The 27,739-nt window shown below is 36.8% G+C and overlaps 1 protein-coding gene across 2 annotated transcripts in view; it reads left to right on the plus strand.

Moving 5' to 3' along the window:
• The window catches only part of LOC140431921 (aminopeptidase N-like), an 89,507-nt gene that overhangs the window by 38,043 nt on the left and 23,725 nt on the right, over window positions 1–27,739 (plus strand). For both annotated transcript variants that reach the window (XM_072519792.1, XM_072519796.1), the window contains exons 5-8: window positions 2,742–2,925; window positions 5,671–5,833; window positions 8,919–9,000; window positions 10,810–10,951. In XM_072519792.1, the coding sequence (XP_072375893.1) occupies window positions 2,742–2,925; window positions 5,671–5,833; window positions 8,919–9,000; window positions 10,810–10,951 (571 nt within the window). The remainder of the gene's footprint in view (window positions 1–2,741; window positions 2,926–5,670; window positions 5,834–8,918; window positions 9,001–10,809; window positions 10,952–27,739) is intronic.

Genomic DNA, 27,739 nt, shown 5'->3' on the forward strand with positions numbered 1-27,739 from the left:
TTTGTTAATGTCAATTTGATCTTGATTATGTGAACGATTTGATTTGGACATATTTGCGAAGACCTTTTGGAATTCCTCTTCATTTGCCTGTGACTACCAAAGGTGTGACTACCTAACAAATTATTCTAGGAACATATGAGGACGAGGGTAAACAATTGTGGCGCATATTACTGAAAGTAAAGCACTTACTAAAAGAAACTTAACAAAAGATTGCCTTCCACAATTTGGATAAGAGCACAATAGAAGATATAGAATGCGAGCGAGATCACTGTGCGAGAATTGGAAACATCTTCACGTACCATACAAACAGAAAAAAAGATACACATACGAAATAATAGTCAATCAAAATGGAGAGGGAAATAGTTAGGAAGCTCGAATAGGAAAATATGTTTGCTACGATCACAATGAGAAACCTAGACGAAGCCCCGATTCCAGAGAAAATTAAAACGCAGTTTACAAAAGCAGAAAGTAAAGGGAATTTAGAATAAGTGAATTAAGGTTTGTGAAAAATAATACCCAGTCCATCATCATCATCTTAATCAGATAAATATGCAGAAATTTGTGTGAAAGGTAACATATGGGTTGTTGGCAATACAGTACAGAAAATAAATACACACCATCATCTAGACCAAAAGACAAAAATATAAAGGCTTGTTAAATATGAAATATTAGAGAAAGCAGTAAAAACCAAACCAAAGATAACCAGTATTGCGAAGCTATATGAAATACATAAGGTTAAAAAAAGTTCTCGCTCGTAATTCGTTTATGGAAGAACTTGCGGCTACCGGTTTTGTGATCTACAATTTGCATATTTACATGAGGACTCAACAAGATAATTAGAATACATTCGATTGTATTAAAAATTATGCAATATTTATGTTGTTATATTAAGATTGGTTTTGATAGGTTCAATATTTCACTTCATATCGATACACAGGGTATAACATTCACCCATAAGGAACAATTTATTCTGCATCAACTGATCAATTATATTCTTCGACAATTGTTCAATCTAGAACCTTTTCATCTAAAGTATTTTTACTTCTTTTCGAATATTAGTAATATATAACTGTTGTAACTAATACAATTACTATTTCAACGGGAATAAGCCACAATTGAAGTTTAAAATAAGTTGATTGACGTTTCAATTTCCACTTCGGAAATCGTTCTCAAAATACAAACATTAATAATTAATTTTGAGAACGATTTCCGAAGTGGAAATTGAAACGTCAATAAACTTATTTTAAACTTCAATTGTGGCTTATTCCCATTAAAATAATAATTGCTTTAAGATGCCACAAGAAAATAGCTTCAGAACAGTATCTAATACATTATTGTAAATAAAATATTTTCTGTTCCTGTGCTAATGTTTTGGTCAGGTAGGTACTTTTCAAGTATGTCATGTTCAAGTGATACCTATTTACTATCATCTTAACATATAACTCTAATAATTAAGGATTGAAACTGTAATAAATCTAATAAACCACTCCAATAAATTGTCACCACTCTAATAAATGCTGTCACCATTGTAGAAGACGTCTGTCCCAATATCCTTATCAATGCATCTACAATTCTTAGGGGATACTTATCCCTGCGAGCGGGGCAAGGCTTACTGGTTCCACTAGCCTGGACTGACTGGTTCCGCCCTCGCGGATTTACAAGAAGGTAGGTAGATTTTGGGAGGAAGGGGATTAAGGACTTCTCAGTCTCAGGTCCTGCAAAGAGTGAGAGGCTATGGGCTTACGTTAGAAGCCGGAGCACTGCATAAGCAGAAATGTGTATCTCTTCTAGTCTCTACCTGTAACGGCCGGGAATAACAAAAAAAAAACAAATTTCGAGTTTACAATGTATTAAATAGACTGTATACTACAAAATATCAGTTATGACCAATAGACAAAGAGACAAAGCAAGGAATTAAAGGGCGGACAATTCCGTATATTAGATATACCTTGGGTTAGTATATAGATCTTAGTTACCTTCGCGTATTTAGGCTCTAGCTAATGAATACGCCTCCAGTCCTACAGGGATTCGAGATCCGTCAGTTTTAAGAAGTCAAAACGGCGCACTATCGCGAACTTTCGAATCTCCAGATACCGGCACTTCTACGCCACACTATCTCGTCGAGTTACAACAGCGCGCCCCCTGGCTGCGTATCGTCCGATCTCCCGTACTTCTTGCGTGGGGCGCTCTAGAGTGCCAACTTCCCACTAGTTCCCGCTGGCCCGCTTGTTTGGTTTTTTTATAAGCCCGTATTCTCAATTTTCAGTCGTAGTACCAAGGTCGCGTTATTGTTTTTTTGCTGACTGAGTCCCCGTGTTATTTTTCAGCGGAGGTCTATGTTTTTTAAAAGTGATTTAAACAACCGTGGTGGCCTGATATTTGAGACTCGTGTAATACATTTAAACTGGGTCGAGTTTTTAATCTTTGTTTAATGTAAAATGTTTACAATAAATACGTTACTTGCTAGCTATGAATTTATTTGTTCTTTAATCAATTTGGAATATGTAATAATTACCCAAATAATTATTACTCTTTACTAGGCTCATTACCCCTTAATTTTTCCTTCTTTATTTCCTTGCTATATTTACATTACATAACAACATACAAGGGAGTGTTGTTATGGAGGATTAAATCGTCTAAAGTCTAAATATAATATGACCTATTTTTCTTCTTTCTGTTTTTATTAATATTCCTTTTCTTAGATATTTAGAAAATGTACTCAAATCTTTCCAATATTTCAGAGAAGAGAATCTGCTTGATGAAGACTCTAAAACCAGCGTTAAACAAAAACAAAGAATTATACAAACTTTGGCAGGACAGATAGCTCATCAATGGTTTGGCAATTATATAACTCCTGAGCGGCGGTCTGATGTTTGGCTAAATGAGGGGTTTACCACGTTTTTTAAGTATCATCTTCCAGATTTAGTAAGTAAATATAGTCTATTATATATAAATGAATAATTGAAATTTACTATTTACTGACTAAAAAGGGCGTAGAATTTTCTCTTTTTTTGCATAGGACCCTGTTATACGAGCGCTAATGTCATCGTCTTATCAGCGCCGCGTTAGCGTCGACTCAACCGGACAATAGCACTTAGTACTACCATGAAATAAATTATACGAACGACATTGACGTCAGCGAGTCCGCGTTATCCCGACGGCAAGCGTTGTTATACTCCAGTCACTCATACTATTCACCTCCCAATTTTGTCGGACTGAACAGATTTACTTGAAATTTGGTGAGTTAATGGAAAAATACTTAAATAACAAAAGTTATATAATGCCGATGTGTGCTCCTTCTCTGAGGTGGAAATTCTTTTGCTTAAAATAACCACGGGAATCGATAGAGAATTAAATTCCAAGCAACTTTTCTTCTATAAAGTTTTTTCAGAAGAAAGTCAATACTGTTTGAGCTATTTATGGTTGAAAACAGCGAATTTTCATTGAAAAAAGTCACGTTTTTTAACAATATTTCATAAATAACTGAAAAAAAATATGCCTTTGATCAAGAAAGTATGTAAAACAAAAATGAAGCTTATAAAAGAAGAAGAGTAAGAATGACATTCACTTTTTATTAGATACAATAAAAAGTGAGACATAGTCAGTGAAAGGAGACTTTTTTCGCTAATAGAAGCTTTTTGCTTCTCAATACAACTTCTCGTGGATATGTACTATTACTGTTTTCCAGGTATTTACCTAAGAAACACGCTCGTTGTGCATGTTAATTTAAAGCCCAAATATTTTAATAGTCTACTCAAATATTTTTTACTTGTAGAAACAATTTTTTAGCTTGCAGCTCATTGATCAACGCTTCACTGGTTATTTCTCTAAAAAGTTATTTATCTTAATACATTACTATAACATCTTAAGTCCTACTCGTAATTTTCAACAGAAAGTTGGTTTACCTACTATACTGGTACATATTATGTATTGTATTTTGAATTGCCATTGTATTTATTGCCCTTAGGTCAATCAGTTGTTTTCGTTTTTAAACGAGGTCTGCTTTATCCCGGAGAAGATAAAACAGGATTTTTTTTTCTTTGGAAAAGTTCCGGGTCAAAGCTGCCCCCCTAAGGCCAACGCGTTCTAGTTTTCCAGATGGTTAGTTTCTTGATTTGAAACATGAACTTCGTACGTGTCCTATTTCGCCACAATTCCAGCATCTTATGGTGTTCGTTTTCTTGTATGTCATACTTTTCATCATATTAACGAGCTGGTCAAGTTTATCTTCATCTCCTTCCTCTTTTACAGTCCTAACTTTACTGTACCCGCCAGAGGCCTGCGTAGCTGACTCGTATTCGAGGGCGGCGGATAAGACATCAACCAGCGTCTTGTGACGAGCTAATCGAAGTGTTCTCTGCATTTCATGATCACGAAGAACATCAATAAACGTTTGAACGGCCAGCTTTTCCATCATGTCTTCAGAAGCTGTTGGATAAGATTATCGTACTAATTTGGCAATATCTACCTCATATTCTTGAAGAGCCTCATCTTTCTTTTGTCTTCGATTTTTAAGCTGCGACTGATATACATGCTCCAAATGTTCGTGACCATATCGCATATTAACTTTGGCCACATCACCAGAAAATTTCGAAATATCGCCAGAAACTTTGTTCTCGAATGATGCGATGTCACCAGAAACTTTGTTCTCTAATTTCGAAATCAACGAGATGACAGCATCTTCAAATATATAAGTTTCTGGATTAAAACACTCATTCTCCAAAGCGTTTTTTAGTCGTTGGACTAGCTCAGCCTTTTTTCCGCTAGAAGCTAATTCTCTATCCTAGAGATGTCTTCTTAAATTCGTAACTGTGAGCTCATAAATCGTAGTCATTTTCACTATTTATTTACTATTCCACTTTTGACACCCTTGTTATGTTATTGTTAATCTAATTTATTGTTTTTATTTATTATTAAAGGTTCTACACTTATAACACTTATAAGTTTATTTAAAGTCTTTATTTGTACAATATAACTAATTTATTTTACACTAAGAATTATATAAATTATCTACGTGCGTTACATTTTAAAAACTCGACGCGATGTTCAAAAACTAACTGTCCTGTTTACAACAAAATTCCTCTTTAAATATAAAATGCCGTTAGTTCCGGAATTGCCGCGATTCCCATCGAAGAGCCGAGAAGGTCGCTCATACTGGTTTTATTCGGCCTGCTTTTGGAAATTCGAATCGTGGGTGACTCATCAGAATTCAGGTAAACAGGTATTTCAACTGAGCGCCGAAATGACTAGAATAGAAAAGAATTAGTAATAATATATTTACAGTTTTATGCGCCATAATATTTATCGTAACATTAGTTTTACCTTTCTTATTTTTATTAATAACTATAAATATGCTTAAGGCAAATGTGGCTGACAATGTATAGAATACTTTGGTTCTGGTTAATCAAAATAGGATAAAAGATGATTTTAGACATTTTCTCTAAGATTTTCTATATTTATATCTTTATATAACATATTCTCATATAAATTATATAACACATAAAAATAGGATTTTACAAATGTTATTTTCCTTTTTTAAATTTATTTCTTTAATGTTAGTTTCTTACTTAATATTTACTTTAACTTAAAGACCTTTAAAATATGAAGTATTATCCAATTTTTTGTTACCTTTGTAACTGCTGCGTTTTAATATGTCATCATTTATTTTAGACTTTACAGGAATTAGAGACTGAAAATCAGTTTGCAATCGAAATTCTTCAGGATGCTTTATACCAAGATTCTATTCAAGGTGAAGAAGAACTTTCAATTAGTGAGGACACTGCCATGACTTCCAAAACTCTGGAGAAAATCAGCAATTTTAAGGCTATTAAAGGTAGGTCATTTACAAATAGATATAAAATAAAACTTGGTACCAATTTTAAACAAAGACAGTCGACTTTTCAGCTTTTAATGGTAATTGCATTAGGGGTTTATAGACCGTGGTCTGGAATTGTTTCCTCTGTACGTTTTATCTGTAACTAGCTAGTAATGGACTAATTTATGAGGCATCTGAAGCACTGTGAGGTCTCAAGTAAATTAAAAATTTAAAAATTTCTGGTAACAGTGATGGGAATCAACCCCGGGTCGTCCAGCTTGGTAAGCCACAATAGCCACTGAGCTACGGCCGTCACTCATCTGTAATTACTGCCACATTTTCTTCACCCTCAGTAACTTCATCACAAAGAAATAAATCTTGCCACGATTTGTAGATAAAGGAACATCAGCAGTTAGCTTCCGATTGCAAATAAAAAGGACTACTAAAACTACTAACCTATCTGGCTTATTTAAAAACTCAAAAGAATTAAATAAAGCTATAGAAAAAAACGACCAATGATATCTAACAAGCAAGTTAGAAAAATACATCAAATATTTCCAAGAACTTTAGGCAACTATTTTATCAATAACATTGCAATTGAACTGGTACAGGACTAGAAACTCTGTATATAAAACTATTTTCAACAATACCACACAGAAATTAAAAAAAGAAATCAAGCATCACAAAATCAGGGCATAGTGAGGTAGCGTACATGTTAATCAATCTTACTGTATCCAGGCGATGTTTTATAGAAAATAAAGAAACACAGCTGAGTAAGACCTTGGCTTAGACCAATTTAGTTAGATTCAGTTATAAATAAGTTAATCATTGTTATATCAGTGAACAGTTTATTAAATTATTCTTAAAGAAGCATACTAAAAAAACAAGATACTGTCATGCATACTACATCGCAAGGAAATCGCGAGCGACTTTTTCAAGATTGGAAACAAAAAGAAGTCATACGGGACCAAATCAGGAGATTATTAATATTCTGTAACCGTTTTACCCTTCTCTAGACAGTTTATGTAAATCACATCTTGTGAATCCGGTAAAAACGGTGGCAATCACCTATCCGGCTGATAGCGTTCACCGGGTGAAGTTTACAGTTTCGACTGTTCCTTGGTCTCTAATGTGTACCACTGAATCAATGTTTTGCGCTTAAATAGCGTCAAACACTATTCTGATGTGGTAACACGATTGAGCCTGTTGTCCGGAGTGAGCAAACGCGACAACCAACGCGCCTTCAGTTTTCTCATGCCCAAAATTTAATACAGGATGCCTGTATATCTCAACTATCTGAACTATCTCGCAAACCAGCGGTCTGCTAATACGAGATCGTAGATTTTTGTCACGTTATCCTTCGTGAGACGAGGAAATTTGCAGGTGGCCTGAAAGGTCCGCAGATGCTTGTCTCTAGGGTAACGAAAGTGAGTACTAGGTTTGGGCTGGATTTTAACATAAAAAAAATCAATGTTATAAGCAAATCTAAAATTACAGCTGGTCAATTATTATTTAATCAACAACCTATATCACAAATCACCAACTTTTGTTATTTGGGTGTAAATTTAAACAAACAGTGAGAACAATCGATGGAAATTAAAATAAAGATCGAGAAGCCAAGATCTAGTTAAAATGAAAAAAAATTTAACAGCCACGATATGAAATTGGAAATAAAAGTTCTTATACGAAAATGCTACGTATTCTCTCTTTTTCTATATGGAGTGAAGTCATAGACCTTAACTAAAGAGACAAAGTTACTAACGAAAAAGTTCTACACAGAATGGGTAAAGAGCGCGAACCAGTCATAACCATGAAACGTCGCCAACTGGAATACCTGGGCCATATAATCGGTAATGAACAATAACCTACTTCAGACGATACTTCAAGGTAAGGTGCATGGAAAAAGAGGTCCAGGAAGAAGAAGAAAATCCTGACTTAATAACCTACGAAAATGGTTTACCTTAACCACTACCAAACTGTTTAGGACAGCAGTCAATAGAGTCAGAATAGCCATGTTAGTGTCTAACATCCATAACGGATAGGCACCATAAGAAGAATCCTCCGTGGTAGCGGTTTTCGGGGCACCTGGGAGTGGCTCATCAAAAACCGACGTGCGACCTCTTTAAAACTCGCTAAACTAATTTGTGATTGTTGCCTTGAAGGAAAAGAGTCACCTTATACAGCATCCAAGCACTCTTTGATTTCCCTTTCAAAAACAAAAATCAAATCAACGACCGATATTTATCTTTTCCATTTTTCTAAAATCAGTGGACATGCTTGCTTCCACACACGTTCAAAATAAAACTACGAGTACGATTACGCTAAAATTGGGACATTAGCCGTCTACGAGAATGTACTATACTCTAGCAAAAAAATAATATAATGAGTCATACGCATGGTCCCTTAAGTTATCGTATAATTTAGCTGTGCCTATGAGTTTTACCACAGTCTTACTAAGCGGCGTGTCAGTAGCGGAGAATTTTTTTTTAGCCAATGACATATTAGTAACACATAATTAACAGCAATATTTTTATAAAAAAACGTTAAATGAAGTATTACAAAAGAACATCTAGTATATCAATATAATCTAATACATTTTCGGTCGCATTCAGGAATTCCATCTTCATGTTTTTTTTTCTGTTCTATCAATATATTACCCTTCTTATCTCTTCACTTCTTTTGTTTGAATTCTTTTTTGCTTTTAGTCACCAACCTCCAATGAGGAAAAGACACGTGAGGTCTAAAATTGTTTGTTTTTAACGTCTTGTCTTCAACTACGGCAGATATAGATATAGGCAGATAGGCATGGCTTTATTTCCGTCACTCACTAATGATCTTTCTCGAATACCTAGTATATTTTAGCACGAGTGTATCCATTGGGATTTTTCGTTCGGTGTGAATGAATGATTTGTTCAGATTATTTTGTGGACCTCCAATAAAATTCCTTAATTACAAAACACCGACCTGTAAAGTCTATCTACAATTTTTGATAATATTGGTCGATTCCTATTTATATGCTATCACTCGTTATAAATTTGTATATAGCGTTATATTTATTTGTATATGTACAAGTATATTTTATCACACCAATTGTTTATTTCAGGTGCCAGCATTATACGAATGATGCAATCTACTTTGGGTGAAAAAATATTTCAAGAAAATATTAAATCATACCTAAATAAGTAGTAAGTAGACAATTATTGTTCATAATTGATGGATTCGACCGTTACTTGATGGAAATTCATTTTATGTAACAATAAAACACTGAAAACTTTGTTTTCAAACTTCCACAAAATTTATTTTAAATTCTTATCACTACAGCTGTTTCGGCTGATTGCCTTTCTCAAGTTGCCAAGTCAAGACTTGAGAAAGGCAATCAGCCGAAACAGCTGTAGTGATAAGAATTTAAAATAAATTTTGTGGAAGTTTGAAAACAAAGTTTTCAGTGTTTTATTGTTACAATTATTGTTCACCATTAACATGTTATCAAGCAATACAAAGAGGTTAAGTAATAATAGAAACCCATACCAATAACTTAAAATTAAACTTCAAGACTCAACCACAAAGCTGAACAAAGCAACCACAAGCTCAAAACTTCGTCAAATGAAAACACATAGAAAAGTAGACATGTATTGAGTACAAAAAATCTCCCTATGTCTCCCTACTACGAAACAGAAAATTCATAAGTGAATAAAATGGTTTTAATAAAATTTGGTTCATCATTAGCCTTCGTTATTAGAGTTTCACGAAACTTCCATTCTTCGAAAGTAGTCATCTGGATAAAGCTGCTGCTTTTTCGAATATTTAAAAATCTTGTAACCGTGCTTTTTCAATACTTTCGTTAAAGTAACATTGCTAACATCTAACTATCTAGCAACACTTCTACTTGAACTTGTTGAATCTACCTCGATTGCTGCGCAAATTTGTGTGTCCCGGTATTCTCTTTCCTCAACTTTTTCTGGTGACATTTCTGGAGCGAGATATTTTCTGCAATATTTGAAGCAATAACAACTCTCAAAATTTTTAACAATATTAGTAATTGACTGTACGCAAGGAATTACTCCTCTCAAAAAACACAGAAAATAAAGCGACACACTGTTGTCCAGATCTACCACCATAAAACCATTTATTGTTTTGCGGGCTTATAAACAGACGTGTTGTTTACAAAAATAAATTAAAATCTAGGCTATTATTACTTTAAACAACCACTGTAACATGACAAATTGTTGGCGATGGATCAACGGAGGTTCGTGGAAAGTCGACGGCGCGCAGTGTTGCCATTTATAGTGTGTATACCTAATTTAAAACTTAACGTACTGTATCAGGAAAAATCAAATAAAAAATGAATGAACAAGGTACAAAACCGAGCCAAATGGAAACATATGAAGGAGGTTAACAATGATGAACTCAGAAAAATAATAAATAAAGAAGAAAAAGAGCATGTTAATGTTATTTTAATTTGATTTTTTATTAGTAAAAAGCGGAAAAAATGCAAAATGAATAGATTTTTCAGCATTTTTTGCATTTTATCGCCAAGCAGATACAAATTTGCAATAGAGAACTTCGAGCAAAACTTATACATATAACTTATGTGATCTTTATTCTTGCAGGAATACGTTCATAAAAGGTTCACAGTAAATTAGCATGTTAAAACTAATTCGCATATATATCTTTAACCTTATATGCACAATCATCATCAACCAGTACGTGTCCCTGCTGGACATAGGTCTCCTTTAGTTATTTAAATCTGCCTCCGTCTTGTGCGGCTTGCATTCAGTTACTGGTAACATGTTTCAGGTCGTCAGTCCATCTGTTTGGTGGGCGTCTTCTGCTCCATAGTGCTTCTTCTTGTTTACTACCTACATGTTAGATGAAAAGAAAGAAGTAATTATGCAGCCTGCATATGCTCATTTATTAGCAATGTTTTTGATACAGTGGTTGATATTTTTGAAAATAAGATTATTATTGTATTATTATACAATTGTATATTTTAGTAAATTTAATTGCACTAATCCCACTAATTTACTGGACGCTATGGAGTTGGGAAATAAAATGGAAAAATGGGTATATATGCCTGGATATCCCTTGGTTACGGCAAGTTTGTCTAATGACGGAAAATCAGTTAGTTTGTCTCAGGTTAGTACAATTTTATTTATTTGTATTTTATATTTTTAAACTGGTATAAACTACCTTATTTATTTTGTGCGTATTTTTTTCTGTCAACAATGGAAAACAATGACGAGTGAGAGTATGAAAACGAACATTCCTACTAAAGCTGGCTTGCTGGTGTTTGTTCTACTCTGTGGGCTTTTTGTTATAATAGATGACTCATCTCTGTATATTTTATTTACTACTACTAAGGATTTCCACAGTTTTCACTGTCTTCCTTCACTCAACCGTTTTCTCCAATTTTCCCTGTCATTCCAGTCTCCATCTTGCAGGGTTCTTTTCTCCATAGCCTCGTCGATTTCATCTCTGAATGACCTTCGGGGTCTTCCTCTCTTTCTTCTTCCAATCGGGCTCCATTCTGTGATTTTGTTTATCTAGCGTCCTCTGTCCGCTCTTCTGACGTGGCCGTACCAGGATAGTCTCTTCTCCTCTATATAGTCGATTATGTCTGATTGCACTCCCATTCTCCGCTTAATCTCTGCGGTTTCAATTCTGTCTCTTTTTGTAAGTCTACAGCTTCTCCTCAGGAACTCCATTTCTACTGCTCTTATTCTACCTCTATTTCTCTTGTTTATTGTCCAGTTTTCGGACCCATATGTCAGGATACTTCTTGTCAGGGTGTTATATATTCTCTTTTTTGTCTTTATCGTAATGTTCTTATCCCACAACACTGAGTTTAGTTGTCTTATACAGTTTCTTGTTTGTCTCAGTCTGTTGTTTATATCTTCTTCTGTTGTTCTATATTTTATTTATTACAAGACAAACTAATACTAATACATAATTATCTCTAAAGAGCCATAAGACCAGTCTGTCGACTGTCAAGGTTTACAAATATTAAGGTAGATTTACAACTTAACACAACATAACAACTGCAACATCGTATCGTATAACACAAGAGACAGCAAAACATTAATCGAAATAAGTATCCAGTGAGTCATTATACGGGTACTATTATAAACCAGACGAAAGGAAAAGGGTCCACAGCATATGAAAAATATATAATAATACGCAATGATAAAGGGAAAAAATTAAAATGATGAATTTGGAGGTGGGACTATTATTCGACGAAAGATTCTTACTATACATAATTGACTTAGAGACGTAGAAACACTAGTATTCCACTGTTTTAAATAAAAACTTAAACACTTTTTTGTTAATACATACCATTCGACTGAAACTTCTTCTATAAAAATCAATCTCGGCCACGTTACGAGAGGGGATAAATATGTGTTGCTACAAACCATAATGCAGAGAAAAATACAGGGAAAACGAAGTATTGAAAGAAGACGTATCTCCTGGCTCAACAATCTGAGAAAGTGGTATAATTGCAGTTCCGTCGACTTGTTCAGAGAGCTGCAATGTCAAAAGTGAAAATAGCTGTGTTGATTACCAACCTTCTTAGAGGAGACGGTACCTAAAGAAGAAGATAAAAATCAAGCTATCACTCTGCCAATTGCACTGTTTTATTAAGACAAAAGTGACAGTGCCTCAAAGTCATACTATGAATTGCTTCAAATTGTAAAGAAAAAGTGCTACAAATAAAGATAGTCTGCATTTACTTAAACTTAGACAAGATTATTAAACGCAACGATAGTCATGAAGCGTCCTTATTTAACACATTTGGTCAATGGTAACAAGGTTAGTTCTGTGAATATAATTGAGATAGATCTTTCACAAGCTGATGTTGCACATCATTTTGATATATCTTGGAGCGTGATTTCGCGATTGTGACATCGATATGAACAATATCGGTAATGTAGTTGAAAGACATGGAGATCCTCAACGTGCATCTACTACTCGCCAGGATCGGTATGTGGTAGCATTAACATATTTTCTAAGGCCCGTGAACTCTACGGGGCCTTAGAAAATACCCACATCATTACTGTATGTAACCAAACTTTGAGCGATAGATTAGTTTTGAGTGATGTTTGTTTTGTTTATTTTTCTGAGAAGGGTGATTAGATTTTATGGGTTCTATTTTCGGAAGCGTTTGTCGAGTATCTTTAGTGTTGTACCAGACTTGATCGCTTGAAGTTTAGAGTTGAGAGTGTGGTGTACAATCATTTGTGAAAAACAGAATAATACGCGCTTACTGAAAAATGAGCTCCAGGAGAGGACTCACGCAAGGGAATTACGAAAAATCCTTGAAGAAAACTCAGGAAATGAAGATGAATCTACCAATTTAGAAACCGTCACTAGTAATGAAGAGTTAGTAGATGAAGAATTTTCTGAAAAAGATCATGTATCTACGGTTGATGGTGACAAAGATGAAAGCGAAAATTCGGAAAACGAAATAGAAGTTCCTGAACAAGAAGATTTACAATATACAGAAGATGGGACAGTTTGGAACAAATATCCACCAACTCAGTCACGTGTAAGGTAAGTGGTGGCTCAAGTGCTACATATATTTTCTTACTAAATTTGTGGGTTTTACTAATTGCGTTGTATATTGTTTAAATCCATCAATATACTAAATCCTGTGCCAGGTCCCACCAGATATGCCACTCAACGAATTACCGATGAACCTATATCTTCAATCAGATTGTTTTTCACTGATGAAATGCTCAATTTACTCTTAGTGAAAACTAACAGAGAACGTAGTCGCATATGTAATGAAAAAATGTTAACTATAAAAGAAATATCACTGGAAGAGTTAGAAGCTTTTATAGGTAAATACTTTCATTATAGTTATAAAATAAATTAACTTGAAATTTTGCAATTTTATTCAAGGTTTACTTCTTACTACTGGCTGGTGTTCATAAAGGTGCCGGAGAATCTCTGCAGGAACTTTGGAGCAATTCTGATGGTAGGTCCATTTTTAGAGCTACTATGTCTCTGAAACAATTTTTCGACGAACAACTTGTACCATTTAGGGGTAAGTGTCTCCTTCAGACAGTGTATTCCAACAAAACCAGGTGGAAAATATGGAATTAAATTATGGCTTTGATCTGATGTCAAAACTGCGTACGTGTATTGTGCAGAAGTGTATACAGGAAAAGCAGAAAATCAGCCCCGTGACGTACATCGGGGCAGAAATGTGGTTTTAAGACTTATAAAAGATGTTCAGAATTTTGGGCGAAACATAACCACGTAAATTTTTTTACTGACTACCAATTAGCGACTGAATTATTAAAACGTAAACTAACATTAAATGGAACATTACGAAAGAACAACACTTTTATTCCAGTTGAATTTCTACCAAATAAAAGTAAAGAAGCCCTATCATCAATTTTTAGACTAGAAGAATATGACTTTAGTTTCATATAGACCTAAAAAGGGTAAATCTGTTATTCTTTTGTCCTCGATGCATTTAGATGACCAGGTGTCATTGCAAGCACATAAGAAACCAGACATTATTTTAGAATACAATAGAACCAAAGGAGGTGTAGATACTACAGATAAATTAGCGTCAGCTTATACCTGCAAAAGAGGAACTAGAAAGTGGCCACTTTGCTTATTTTATAATATTTTAGATTTGGCGATAATTAACGCATATGTATTATATATGCATGTAAATCCTCAATATAATAGGAACAAACTACATAAAAGAAGGCTTTTTATAAAAGAATTGGCATATAATTTAACAGAAAAATGCCGAACTACCCGAATGACAACAAACGTTCCAAAAAAAAAAAAATCAAAATAAATTTACATGCAGTAGCTTTTTTTTTTTTTGGGAGGTGGAAGAATCTTCTAAAAGACCGGGTGTCAGCCCTTTACCCAGGTGTGTCGGATTCAATCTCTTACGCTTCACCGGTGACGAGACCGCCTACCGACTAAACCACCCCCTCTTTCTCCGACCGACGGGCCCGGAACCGCTCTTAGCGAGCATATCTGGCCCGTCAGCCTTACTCTTAACTTCCCTCTGGCACTTTTCGCGTGCATTACCTGGATTTGACGGCCTCCCGGTCTCTCTCACCAGCACAAGGCTCGGGCGAGACTGGTCGGTGAAGCTACCGTCCTGCTCAATCCTCATTCTGGCGAGACAGCCTGGTTGCCACCCCTTCCACATTGAAACTAACGAGTAGAACCAGTTGGCAATTAACAGTAACACCATTCATTCGTACTTTCATCAATTCAGTTCCGCATTCATACCCTCATTCACTAAATTTCGGGGTATCGGGACATCCGACGGGATTGGATGTAAAAAGTCTTTTCCCGTCCCATGTCCCGCGGCCCCGACAATGAAATAAAATAAATAAATTGTGGCGTACAAAACCGAATCTATATAAAAAAATTACAAATTGTACCAAATATAAATCAGACGTACACCCGGAAAGAAAAGTACTATACGGTGACAGTCTGGGAATGGCTCGCGGCTAGACAAAACAGTGGAGATGGTCGTGCGGTCCACAAAACAAAAAAAATCCGAAGTTATATCAGGGGCGCCAGGTAAATTGGCCCACAGCCTTCCCTACGTTGCTATTCAATAAACCACCAACTTACCAATAGGTTTACTACTAAAATACTAAGTAACAGTATACAACCTGAATAAATAAAAAAATAAATGAAATTGTCAGATTAGAATTTAGTCAATTTTAATAAATAGATTCCCAAGATAGTTGAAAATAAATACATACATATTACATATTACAATATTATTTAACTTTACCATAGGCTTAATAAAAAAATAATATAAAAATGCGGCTTCTGCTTGCCTAACAAAAATTCATAAGTTATTTCTACTTAACAGAACAAAATGAAAGGTAAGACGTATCAAAAGTACCGGACGCTAAGGGGTGTGCGGTTCAATACCAACCAAAAAAAAATAATTAACGCAAATAGGACACCACGTGAGCTCAAGTGCGTGCGCAGAAAATAATATAAAAAAAATAAATCTCAAATATATAACCCCCCCTTAGACGCAGTTTACAAAATTAAAATAGGTATGTGTAAATATTGAATTAATAAAATAAACCGCAAATTATCTTTAAAAAAAATCTGTAAAGTATTTGTAAATATGAAAATAAAAACTAACAGCAAATAATCTTTAAAAAAAAACTATTGTATTCCGCAAACCAAATTAGACGGCGCTTAAATCTTCCGTTGAAAATTAATTATCGATCCATACCTCGAATTTTCATATACTTCACCGCGTGGAATTCCAGTTATAGTTCAGCGTGTCTTCAATCCAAAATCCCATACGCTTGTCGCTGTACATAGACTTGTGTGACAATGTTGAAAAGTTAAAAATTACAGCCAGACGGAAAAATACGAAGAAGAAGAAGCAGAAAAAAACAAACAAACCAACCAACCCTGAAGCAAGAAAACATTAATTACCATCTGTGTCTAAAATAATTATTTGGAAATAAATATATTGATTTTAACACTTTGTTTATCTGCCTTTTGGCGATAATGGAGCAATACAAAAAAAAACTTGTCTCCGAACTTGAATGTATGAAAACTGATAAAAATGTGAATAGCTTTTTAGAGATGGGATAAAAAAATAACTACAACTTTTTAATTAATTAAAAACGAAATGTTCTAACACTCACCCTTCTTAGCCAGATTAGGGGTTTGAAATATCCCAAATTGGACCGAAGCGTAGCCGGCTATTTGGACTCGTGATTAAGGCTAATTTCTTGATCTAAATACGACTCCCGGTATTCACGTGTACTGTAGATCCGCTTTTTTTAGCGAAATTGTGGATATTCCAAAAAAACCCTTCCACGAAGGCAGCAAATCCCCTTGAATATCCACACGGTTCGGACTAGTCCAGATCCCACATGGAACAGCAGCAAAAGCAAAAAAACAAAATGCCGTTTTTAATCTAGCCCAACCTTTCAGTAACACCGTCAAATCTGGAATCACTTTCTTTCCGTCGTCTTTCCGAACACTTGACAACTTGACACACGGAGGTCACCGAATAATACCGAGATTCAAAAATTTCAATTTTATGATCCCAATTCTTCCAAGATAACTCTAGAAAGAACGATCTAAATTAGTTTCTTCACAAAAAAGAGGACGTGTTCCCTTAACTTCAGCACAATTTGCCAGACATTACCCCTATTTAAAAATTACTAATTTTATTTTCGCCACCTTGCTTATAATATATTATAGGCAACCGCTCTTACACGTCCTGAATTATTTAAATTTTGATAAAATAGAGGTGGGACTTTCTACTTTAAATTTGGAACGTAACAACACCTCCCTTTCCCAGAGGAAAATTTACGAGGAAAAACTAGACGAAGAAAATTTTCCCTCGCGCTAGCGACGCACTACCTAAACTCCGAGCGAAGTCCACAACACAATCATCATCCACACCGTCTTCACCGTGCGCAAGTACTTGGACAACGAAAGACATACCAATCTCAAACCACACGCACAAAGCAACAACTTACTTACAACACTTACTCCACTTCCACACAACAGTCATCTCTCATCGTATGAGATCAAGTAGAATAGTTTCAAATTCCAACGTCAATCTGACAACACTGATTAGGTCGGTTACTGGATGTTGCCCTTATTCGCGACCTCCCAGCTCTGGGGCATCGCTAGTACTTCACTATACCTCGCATAACATGAGTCCATAAGAAACTCTCCACCATTCCACTCTTACTGATACTGCGAGGAACATCTACCGAAACAGTAGTGTAATTCCAATTGTTCATTAAAATAAAAATGAGATAGGTCTTTCAGAATTTAAATCCGTATACAACGAAATTTAGTGAATCATCCAAAACTAAGCTATTATCCAACAAGATTCACCAAAACATAATTATGTGGCTTCGAAAAAATCCCAATTAAATAGAATGGCTTACTAACATCAAAACAAATCCCAACGCCATATCATCGAAGACAACATATTTCTGACCAAACCTAAGTGACATTCAATTCCATAAATCAAAAGAAATTAAGGCTACCGCAACCCTACGACTTCGTATTGGCTACCTAACACAAAAAAAAACGAATCGGTTGACCATCCAAATACATCCTAAGAACAGATCATAGCCAACACTCAGTCATCCTTCACGGACACAACAAAAAAAATAAATACAACCAATTTCAAAAGACTAACTAAATTTACTTAGACTAGACAAAACTTTTGCTAGTCCGTTCTACTCCGACCTAAATCCTATCGGGATCACCAGTCGGGTTACTAATCCTTAAATCCTTAATATTCCAAATACCTTGATCCTTGCCATTTTCATCCTCTAAACTATATGTCCAGGGGGAAACTTTCTTCTTCACGAAGTAGGGTCCTATCCATCTAGGAGCTAACTTTTTCGTGAAATATTTAGCGGCATCTGACAACACAAAATTTCTCCGCCATACTGACTGATGGGGCTGAAATTCCTCTGGACGTCTCCGTAGATTATAGGTCTTCTCACACTTAGCCGAAGCTTTATCTAAACGTTTTCTAACATCAACAAATAATTCCTGGAGTCCACGCGATCGATTATATCCCATTTTAGCTACTTCGTCCTCCGGGTCTCCGAGTTTGTCCTTTCGGGAAAAATCTCGTCCATCCACTACCATCTTCCGACCGAAATTTATGAAGTAGGGATCTTGACCAGTCGACTCGTGGTATGCAGTGCGCGTAGCACATGCTAGTTTGGCCAAATTTTCATCCCACTTCCTATGGTTGTCAGCTATATAAGTTGCCATCATTGTTTTAAGGGTTCGGTTATAGCGTTCAGATGGATTGCACTGTGGATGATACAACGCATTATAACGAACTGAGACACCATAGGTTTCCATCATTTTCTTGAAAATACCCGAAGTATACTGGACACCATTATCACATAGTAACAGACGTGGAACTCCAAATACGAGAAAAACTTCTTCTTCTATTTTCTTAACGACATGCACGGCTTTTGAGGATCGCAACGGAAATACCAAAGAAAATTTACTAAACACATCCATTACCACTAAGATAAACTTATAGCCTTGAGTTGATCTTGGGAAAGGTCCCATAAGATCGGTTGCTACTATCTCCCATGGTTGAGTAGCTTTAGGTTGAGGAGTCATAAAGCCTTTGGGCTTACCTTGTTCCACCTTATGCATGGCACACAGTGAGCAACGTCCAACGTAACGAGATACATCACTCCGCAGTTTCGGCCAAAAATACTTCTCGTTAATACGCTTATAAGTTTTCAGGATCCCCATATGACCTGCTAAAGGACTATCATGACACAACTTCAGCACTTCCAATCGTTGACCCTTAGGAACGACTTCCTTCCAATTGTCCACTTCCTCGACCAAAAATCCATGACTGGGACGGATGTATTTATAAAGTTTGCCACCAGACATTCTCCACTGAGGATACTTCAAGGGATTAGACTCGATTTTTCTACAAAGTTTATCATACCAACTATCACCACTAGGAAGCGGTACAACCTCTTCAACCATATCAAGCACGGGAACTGAACGAGATAACAAATCGGGGACAACATGTTCTTTTCCTTTCCGATGCACAATCTTAAAGTCATATTGTTGCAATCTTACCGCCCATCGAGCTAATCTTCCAGTAGGATCCTTCAAATTTTGAAGCCATACGAGGGATGCGTGATCAGTCACGACCGTAAACGGAACACCCTCCAAATAAGGACGCAGTTTTTCGACTGCCCATAACACAGCTAAACATTCCCGTTCCGTCGTGGAAAAATTCCTTTCTTGACGCGTTAGTGATCTGCTCAGGAAACTAATTACTTCGTCACCATCCGGGCCTGGCTGCAATAACACGGCGCCCACTCCATATCCTGAGGCATCACATTGGACAACAAAAGGCAAATTGTAGTCAGGACAATTAAGTATCGGAGCAGAAACTAGACATTCTTTTATTTTCTGAAAAGATTCTTCACAACTCGGGGTCCAATTGAATTTTCTTCCTTTCTTCAATATCGCTGTAATTGGAGCTAGTAGTGTCGCAAAGGAAGGAATAAATCTTCGATACCAGGAAAATGTGCCTATGATGCTACGAACTTCCTTGACGGATGTGGGTGTTGGGATACGTAGCATAGCCTTGACCTTATCACCATCAACATGTAGTCCATTCCTATCAACCACATGACCCAAATACTTTAGTTCCGGTCTACAAAATTGACATTTATCCCAGCTAACGGTTAACTTAGCTTCTCTCAAGCGTCTAAAGACTTCCTCTAAGATCCTTACATGTTCTTCAATAGACTTTGTCACGATGACCACGTCATCCAAGTAAGTAAAAACATAGGGTTCCAACTCCGGACCGAGGACACGATCTATCAACCTCTGCCATGTAGCCGGGGCATTATGTAATCCAAAAGGCATTCTGCAAAACTGAAAAAGACCTCGACCAGGAACCGTAAAAGCAGTATAAGGCCTGGAAGCCTTAGCAACAGGTACCTGCCAATACGCCGACTTAATGTCTATGGTGGAAAGATAATGCGCGTTCTTTAATTTATTTAAAATATTAGAGATGTACGGTAATGGGTAGCCATCCCTCTCTGTTACGGCATTAAGCTTTCGATAGTCTACGCAGAACCTCCATTTTGGTTCTTCACCTTCTGGAACCTTTTTTTTCACCAAGAGAATCGGGGACGACCAAGCACTATTCGATCGCTCCACTACTCCTTTCGCCAACATATCTTCTAGCTCTTTATCAATATGGCTTTGGATTACTGGGGATACAGGATAGTAACGTTGTTTTATGGGTGCAGATTTACAAACAATCACATGCTCAGTGACATCAGTACAACCAAGAGAAGTGCCCATTAGTTCACGACTTCTATTAATAACTTCCTCCAATTGCGACTTCTCTGCATCGGTCAAAATAGTTTGACCTCGGAGATGATCCACTGAACCTACCATTGCTGGAGCGTCCGAAAAATACCATTCGTTATGCCTCAAATCTGGAACGATACCCATAACACGCCAAAAATCAGATCCTAAAATCAGAATGTGCGGTACGTCCAAAATAACTAATACTGGCAAGACACGCAAGCGATCCCTAACCATGAAAGGTACTAAACATTCCCCCAACGATTCACACATCTGACCATTCGCCACTCTACAAACGGTCTTCTTCGAAGTATCCAACTCTAAACCCAAGTTTTGTAAAAATTTCCAACCAGTTCTTCCTACAATGGTCTTTGAAGCACCAGAATCCAATAATCCCAAAATTTCCTTTCCTAAGACTTTAACTTTCAAATATGGACGTTCATCTCCTTCGGAATGATGTAAAATAAAGTCTAAAATAGGACGTAGGTTGGTCGAGTCAACGTCGGCAACACCTCTTCGACCAGTTAGGTGCGCTTCCTTCCGTTTCCCGAATTACACGAAGGACAAGTTCTGACTGTAAACCCTTCTTTCTTACACTTAAAACAGTGAACAGCCTCCTTCTTCATTAAACACCCTACTGCCTTATGGCCTGACTGATTACAACGATAACAGACTAAAGTCCTAAACTTTCCTCTAGCGGACTCCGATTCGGATGAAGCAACAGGACCCTCACCAACACTACTACAACTTTCAGCATCCACACTGATATAAGCTAGGTCCTTTTCCAAAGTATTCATTTTCCTACTATTCGGTTCAACATAGTTCCTAATACAATCACGTCTTTCCTCCATACTGCGACATAGAACACGAAGTTCCTCCAAGGTAGCTGGCAAAGGATCACGTAATCTATCTTGATAGAACGGATGCAAATTCCTAATAACTATAGACAATTTAACTTCCTCTGGAACATGACAACGCAAGCGATTAAAGTAACTATTCATTATTGCCAAGTAAACTCCAATAGTCTCAGACGAATGCTGAGTTCTCCTCCGAAGCTCTTCAAAAAGCGCTTCCCCATGGTGAGCTGACAGGTACTCCCTACGAAACTCTTCAACTAATTCAGCCCAACTCCCTACACGTAGACGAACATCTTTATAAAACTGATAGGCTTTATCCGAAAATAAATCTATACCTGATTCCAAAAGTATACTATCTGGTACATGACGAGCGAGACTCAATTCATTCACCATCTCAAAAAATGCAGAAATAGACATACCCCTAGCAGAACCTGAAAACTTTTCTATTCCCCATTTATGAGGAAGTATCATCCCAGAAGAAAAACTAGAGACAGACCCTGAAAGAACATTATTACCAGCTTGTGACATCGCTCCAGGAGAAGAAGCATGAACTTGTCCTACCCCTGCCTGAAAAGACTGATTTAAAACCGAAATCACATCGAGCGCTACTGGTACCGAACCAGATCCGATTGGATGCTGCTTATCATGTAAATCCTGTGACAACTTCAAAATCTCAGCAAGAAAGTCTGACTTAACAACCTGGGCTGCGTCTGCATCATCACCTGTTGGCAATACCATAAGATCAATTCTCCCCAAGACATGGTTAATCTGTGTCCGCAATCTCAAGGACTCAGCACAAGTAGGAGTTCCGGCAAACTTTCCAACAGCCGTATTCAGCTCCGCAAGTTTAGTCTCGATTGCAGTTTTATCCTGTGAAAAGGTGAATGGGTGCTCAGGATATCTAAAGCTTTCATTTGCTGCCTCACGACTAAGTGCATCAGACAGACTAGACCTCATAGACTCAACAGTGCCAGTAGACACTCCACGAATTTTGAGTTCATATTCCAGTTCCTCTTTCCTTAAGTAGTTGGGTACAAGTTTTCGCACCATCTTGCCAAAGTTCAAAATTTAAAAAAAAATGTATCAACCGAAAGGAGCAAATATTCAAACAAAATCAAGATATAAGTAAAAATATTAACACACAGGTACAGTTTACTTTATTAATGGGAGCAAACCAAAAGCAAAATAAAAGTAATAGTCGCTTTATTCAATCTATAAAATTTCACAAAAGATTTTCAAAATTTCATTGTTTCAGAACAAATTACAAGTCACAACATAATCTCAAAAAAAAAAGATTTACATTCCCTAACATAACTAAGTTAAACCACAATGTAGAATTTCGAAGTCCAACTTCTCAAAAAAATAAATTTGAACTCCAACTGAAATAGAAATATTTCAAAGTCCTAATATATCCATAATTCTTCTAAGTTCCACAACACCACTTCAAAGTATCTTCTTTTAAGTTCCATTTTTGGCTTCTTCCAACTTCACGTCACACAAAAAAAAAACTAGTAAGCACTTCTTGGCATACACTTCCACTAAACACGAAGTTCTAAGACTACTACTAAGTGCAAAACCAGTGGTAAAGTAAATAAATCAAAGTTAGTCAATTAAAGCCCAAACACGTTAGGTTAACTAATTAAAAGGAATCTACACAAGGGGTTGACAAAAAAACGGTTAATTAATTAAGGGCCCCACGTTGGGCGCCAAAATATGTGGCGTACAAAACCGAATCTATATAAAAAAATTACAAATTGTACCAAATATAAATCAGACGTACACCCGGAAAGAAAAGTACTATACGGTGACAGTCTGGGAATGGCTCGCGGCTAGACAAAACAGTGGAGATGGTCGTGCGGTCCACAAAACAAAAAAAATCCGAAGTTATATCAGGGGCGCCAGGTAAATTGGCCCACAGCCTTCCCTACGTTGCTATTCAATAAACCACCAACTTACCAATAGGTTTACTACTAAAATACTAAGTAACAGTATACAACCTGAATAAATAAAAAAATAAATGAAATTGTCAGATTAGAATTTAGTCAATTTTAATAAATAGATTCCCAAGATAGTTGAAAATAAATACATACATATTACATATTACAATATTATTTAACTTTACCATAGGCTTAATAAAAAAATAATATAAAAATGCGGCTTCTGCTTGCCTAACAAAAATTCATAAGTTATTTCTACTTAACAGAACAAAATGAAAGGTAAGACGTATCAAAAGTACCGGACGCTAAGGGGTGTGCGGTTCAATACCAACCAAAAAAAAATAATTAACGCAAATAGGACACCACGTGAGCTCAAGTGCGTGCGCAGAAAATAATATAAAAAAAATAAATCTCAAATATATAACCCCCCCTTAGACGCAGTTTACAAAATTAAAATAGGTATGTGTAAATATTGAATTAATAAAATAAACCGCAAATTATCTTTAAAAAAAATCTGTAAAGTATTTGTAAATATGAAAATAAAAACTAACAGCAAATAATCTTTAAAAAAAAACTATTGTATTCCGCAAACCAAATTAGACGGCGCTTAAATCTTCCGTTGAAAATTAATTATCGATCCATACCTCGAATTTTCATATACTTCACCGCGTGGAATTCCAGTTATAGTTCAGCGTGTCTTCAATCCAAAATCCCATACGCTTGTCGCTGTACATAGACTTGTGTGACAATGTTGAAAAGTTAAAAATTACAGCCAGACGGAAAAATACGAAGAAGAAGAAGCAGAAAAAAACAAACAAACCAACCAACCCTGAAGCAAGAAAACATTAATTACCATCTGTGTCTAAAATAATTATTTGGAAATAAATATATTGATTTTAACACTTTGTTTATCTGCCTTTTGGCGATAATGGAGCAATACAAAAAAAAACTTGTCTCCGAACTTGAATGTATGAAAACTGATAAAAATGTGAATAGCTTTTTAGAGATGGGATAAAAAAATAACTACAACTTTTTAATTAATTAAAAACGAAATGTTCTAACACTCACCCTTCTTAGCCAGATTAGGGGTTTGAAATATCCCAAATTGGACCGAAGCGTAGCCGGCTATTTGGACTCGTGATTAAGGCTAATTTCTTGATCTAAATACGACTCCCGGTATTCACGTGTACTGTAGATCCGCTTTTTTTAGCGAAATTGTGGATATTCCAAAAAAACCCTTCCACGAAGGCAGCAAATCCCCTTGAATATCCACACGGTTCGGACTAGTCCAGATCCCACATGGAACAGCAGCAAAAGCAAAAAAACAAAATGCCGTTTTTAATCTAGCCCAACCTTTCAGTAACACCGTCAAATCTGGAATCACTTTCTTTCCGTCGTCTTTCCGAACACTTGACAACTTGACACACGGAGGTCACCGAATAATACCGAGATTCAAAAATTTCAATTTTATGATCCCAATTCTTCCAAGATAACTCTAGAAAGAACGATCTAAATTAGTTTCTTCACAAAAAAGAGGACGTGTTCCCTTAACTTCAGCACAATTTGCCAGACATTACCCCTATTTAAAAATTACTAATTTTATTTTCGCCACCTTGCTTATAATATATTATAGGCAACCGCTCTTACACGTCCTGAATTATTTAAATTTTGATAAAATAGAGGTGGGACTTTCTACTTTAAATTTGGAACGTAACAAAATTAATAAATAAAAATAGATAAAAAAAAATAAGTTAAAAGTAATGTAGATAAAATAAAAATAAAAACAACAGCTAAAGTTGGTATAGATAAGATATAGTAAAAACGAAAGTAACCTGAATAAATAAAATGCAATAAAATAAGTAAATAAATAAGACACATTTTTAAAACAGTACATAACTATAGCGGTCAATCCATCTGCAGCCGCCTCTCTTTCTCTTCCTTGTGCTTTATGGTTTTTGTAACAAAGGCAATGATCAGTTCGAAATCGTGCTTGCTGTCGATGGCTTTATCGATCAGCTCGTGAGGCTCGCCTAGTGGAGATCCCAGGCTCAGCTGCAGTTCGTTTCGCCCCGTGTGGTATGCAGGGCAGTCGAAAACAACATGCTGCGCATCGTCCACCACTCCACACTCAGGACATAGATCGTCTCTGGACCTACCGATTCTGTGGGTGTATTTCCGAAACGATCCGTGCCCCGTCAGAAACTGCGTGAAGTAGTAGTTGACGCGCCGATGCCGACACCCGTACCACCTCACTACATCCGGGACCAAGGACCTCGTCCAGGCCGCCTTTTCGACTTCGGTTGCCCATTCCCTCTGCCACATCTCCAAGCTTCTGGCTCTTTCTTGTGGCCCTGAACCAACCGCCCCGCTGCCCCTCTGATACATTCGAGCTCTTTCCCTGGCCAGGATGTGCACGGGTACAGAACCAGCCACTACCTGTAAGGCAATGGTAGATACAGTTCTGTACGCGTTGCACACCCTGATCAGAGGTTTCCTTTGAGCCCTAAAGAGCATGTCCTTATATTTCTTCATCTGGAGAACCTCGTGCCACACGGGGGCCCCATATAAGATGATCGATAATATTGATTGTAACATAACTGATCTCTTCTGAGATCCGGGCCCCCCTATGTTTGGCAATAATTTGTTCAATGCTGAGGTCCTCCCTTCCGCCTTTCGACATGCTTCTTGTATGTGCTGCCCAAAGGTAAGTCGGTCGTCGAAAGTAATACCGAGATACTTGACTGTCCTTTGGGGTCTTATTTCGGAGCCTTGATATTTGAAAACCAAGTCATCCCTTTTCCTTGGTCCTCTCAGAATTATTATCTCTGTTTTGTCTACTGCTAATTTTAAGTCGTTCTTCTCGATCCACGCCGCGGTCGTGTTTATTGCTTTATTTACCTTTTCTGTTATGCCCCAATTCTTATCATCCTCAACCAATAGGGTTAGATCGTCTGCGTATGCTATCGCTTTGACTCCTTGTCTCTGCTTGTGAATTTCTAGTACCCCATTGTATAACATGTTCCAGAGTAAGGGTCCCAGGACTGACCCCTGGGGTACTCCCGCGGTCATTTGTTTCTTTTTCTTCTTGGATATGCATACGGATCGTTCCGAAAGGTAGTCCTTTATTATATTGGACATATATTCCGGAGCCCCGCTTTCGACTACTCGGTCTACTATGAGGCCCCAGTTTGCTGAATTAAAAGCATTTTTTATGTCCAACAGAACAAGAACCACCCATCTTTTCTTGCTTGATTTGGCCGCGTTTCTTATCCAGGTCGCGGCGTCGATTGTCGATCTGCCTTTCCTAAATCCGTACTGTTGGTTGGATAAGACTCTCTCATCTTCCAACATGCCTTCCAACCTCTTCTTGATAAGTCTTTCGTAGAACTTACCAAGGCAGTCCAGAAGGCATATTGGCCGATAAGAGGTCGGTGAATCAGGGGGTTTCCCGGGCTTTAGGAGTAGAACCAAGTTCGCCTCCTTCAAGTCCTTGGGAAACTCTTGTTTCTGCAGTAGATCATTAAATATTCTTCTGATCAAACCTGGTTTCTCAGTTGCTATTATCTTTATTGCCTCTGGTGGCAGCCCGTCAGGGCCGGGAGCTTTCCCTGTCTTCGTATCCTGACTTCTTCTGTGAACTCTTCTATCATGGTTGGGAAAACCTTGGTGAAATCTGGCATGTCCTTGGTGGGAAAGAGGAGTTCAGCTGATCTCATCCGCTGGTCTTCGTCGAGTCTATATGGGGCCATTATCTTTAAGGTCTTCATTGTGATTTTGTATGCATCACCCCATATATCCTCGTCGAGTGCTTTTATCAGGGTCTGCCACTTTTCTTTTTTCTCTTTTTTTATTGTATTATTTAATCTTTTCTTCAAATCCTTGTATGTATCTTTAAGCTCGAGGTTGCCCTGGCTTCTCGTATAATTCCTTCGAGCTCTGAGGCATCTCTCCCGTAGATCTTCTATCTCATCTGTCCACCAGTAGGGGGATTTTTTTCCATGTTTCTTCTTCTCGGTAGCCAATTTTGCCGCATTTTGTAGAGCTGTTCGAAGTTGGCCGAGGTCAGAAATCTCATCTTCATTTATTTTTCTGACCTCCGATAGGTACTGGAACAAGTGGAAAAGTCCAAAACGTGGAAGATGTAAGGACTACAGATGGGAAAAAGGCAGAAAATCTCGTACAAGATGTCAAGCATGTAAGAGGTTTATTTGTCATGATCATTCAAATATCTTTTGTAAAAGTTACATTGAATAAATATATAA

This window comes from Diabrotica undecimpunctata, chromosome 1 (genome assembly GCF_040954645.1).
Source record: "Diabrotica undecimpunctata isolate CICGRU chromosome 1, icDiaUnde3, whole genome shotgun sequence".
NCBI lineage: Eukaryota > Metazoa > Arthropoda > Insecta > Coleoptera > Chrysomelidae > Diabrotica > Diabrotica undecimpunctata.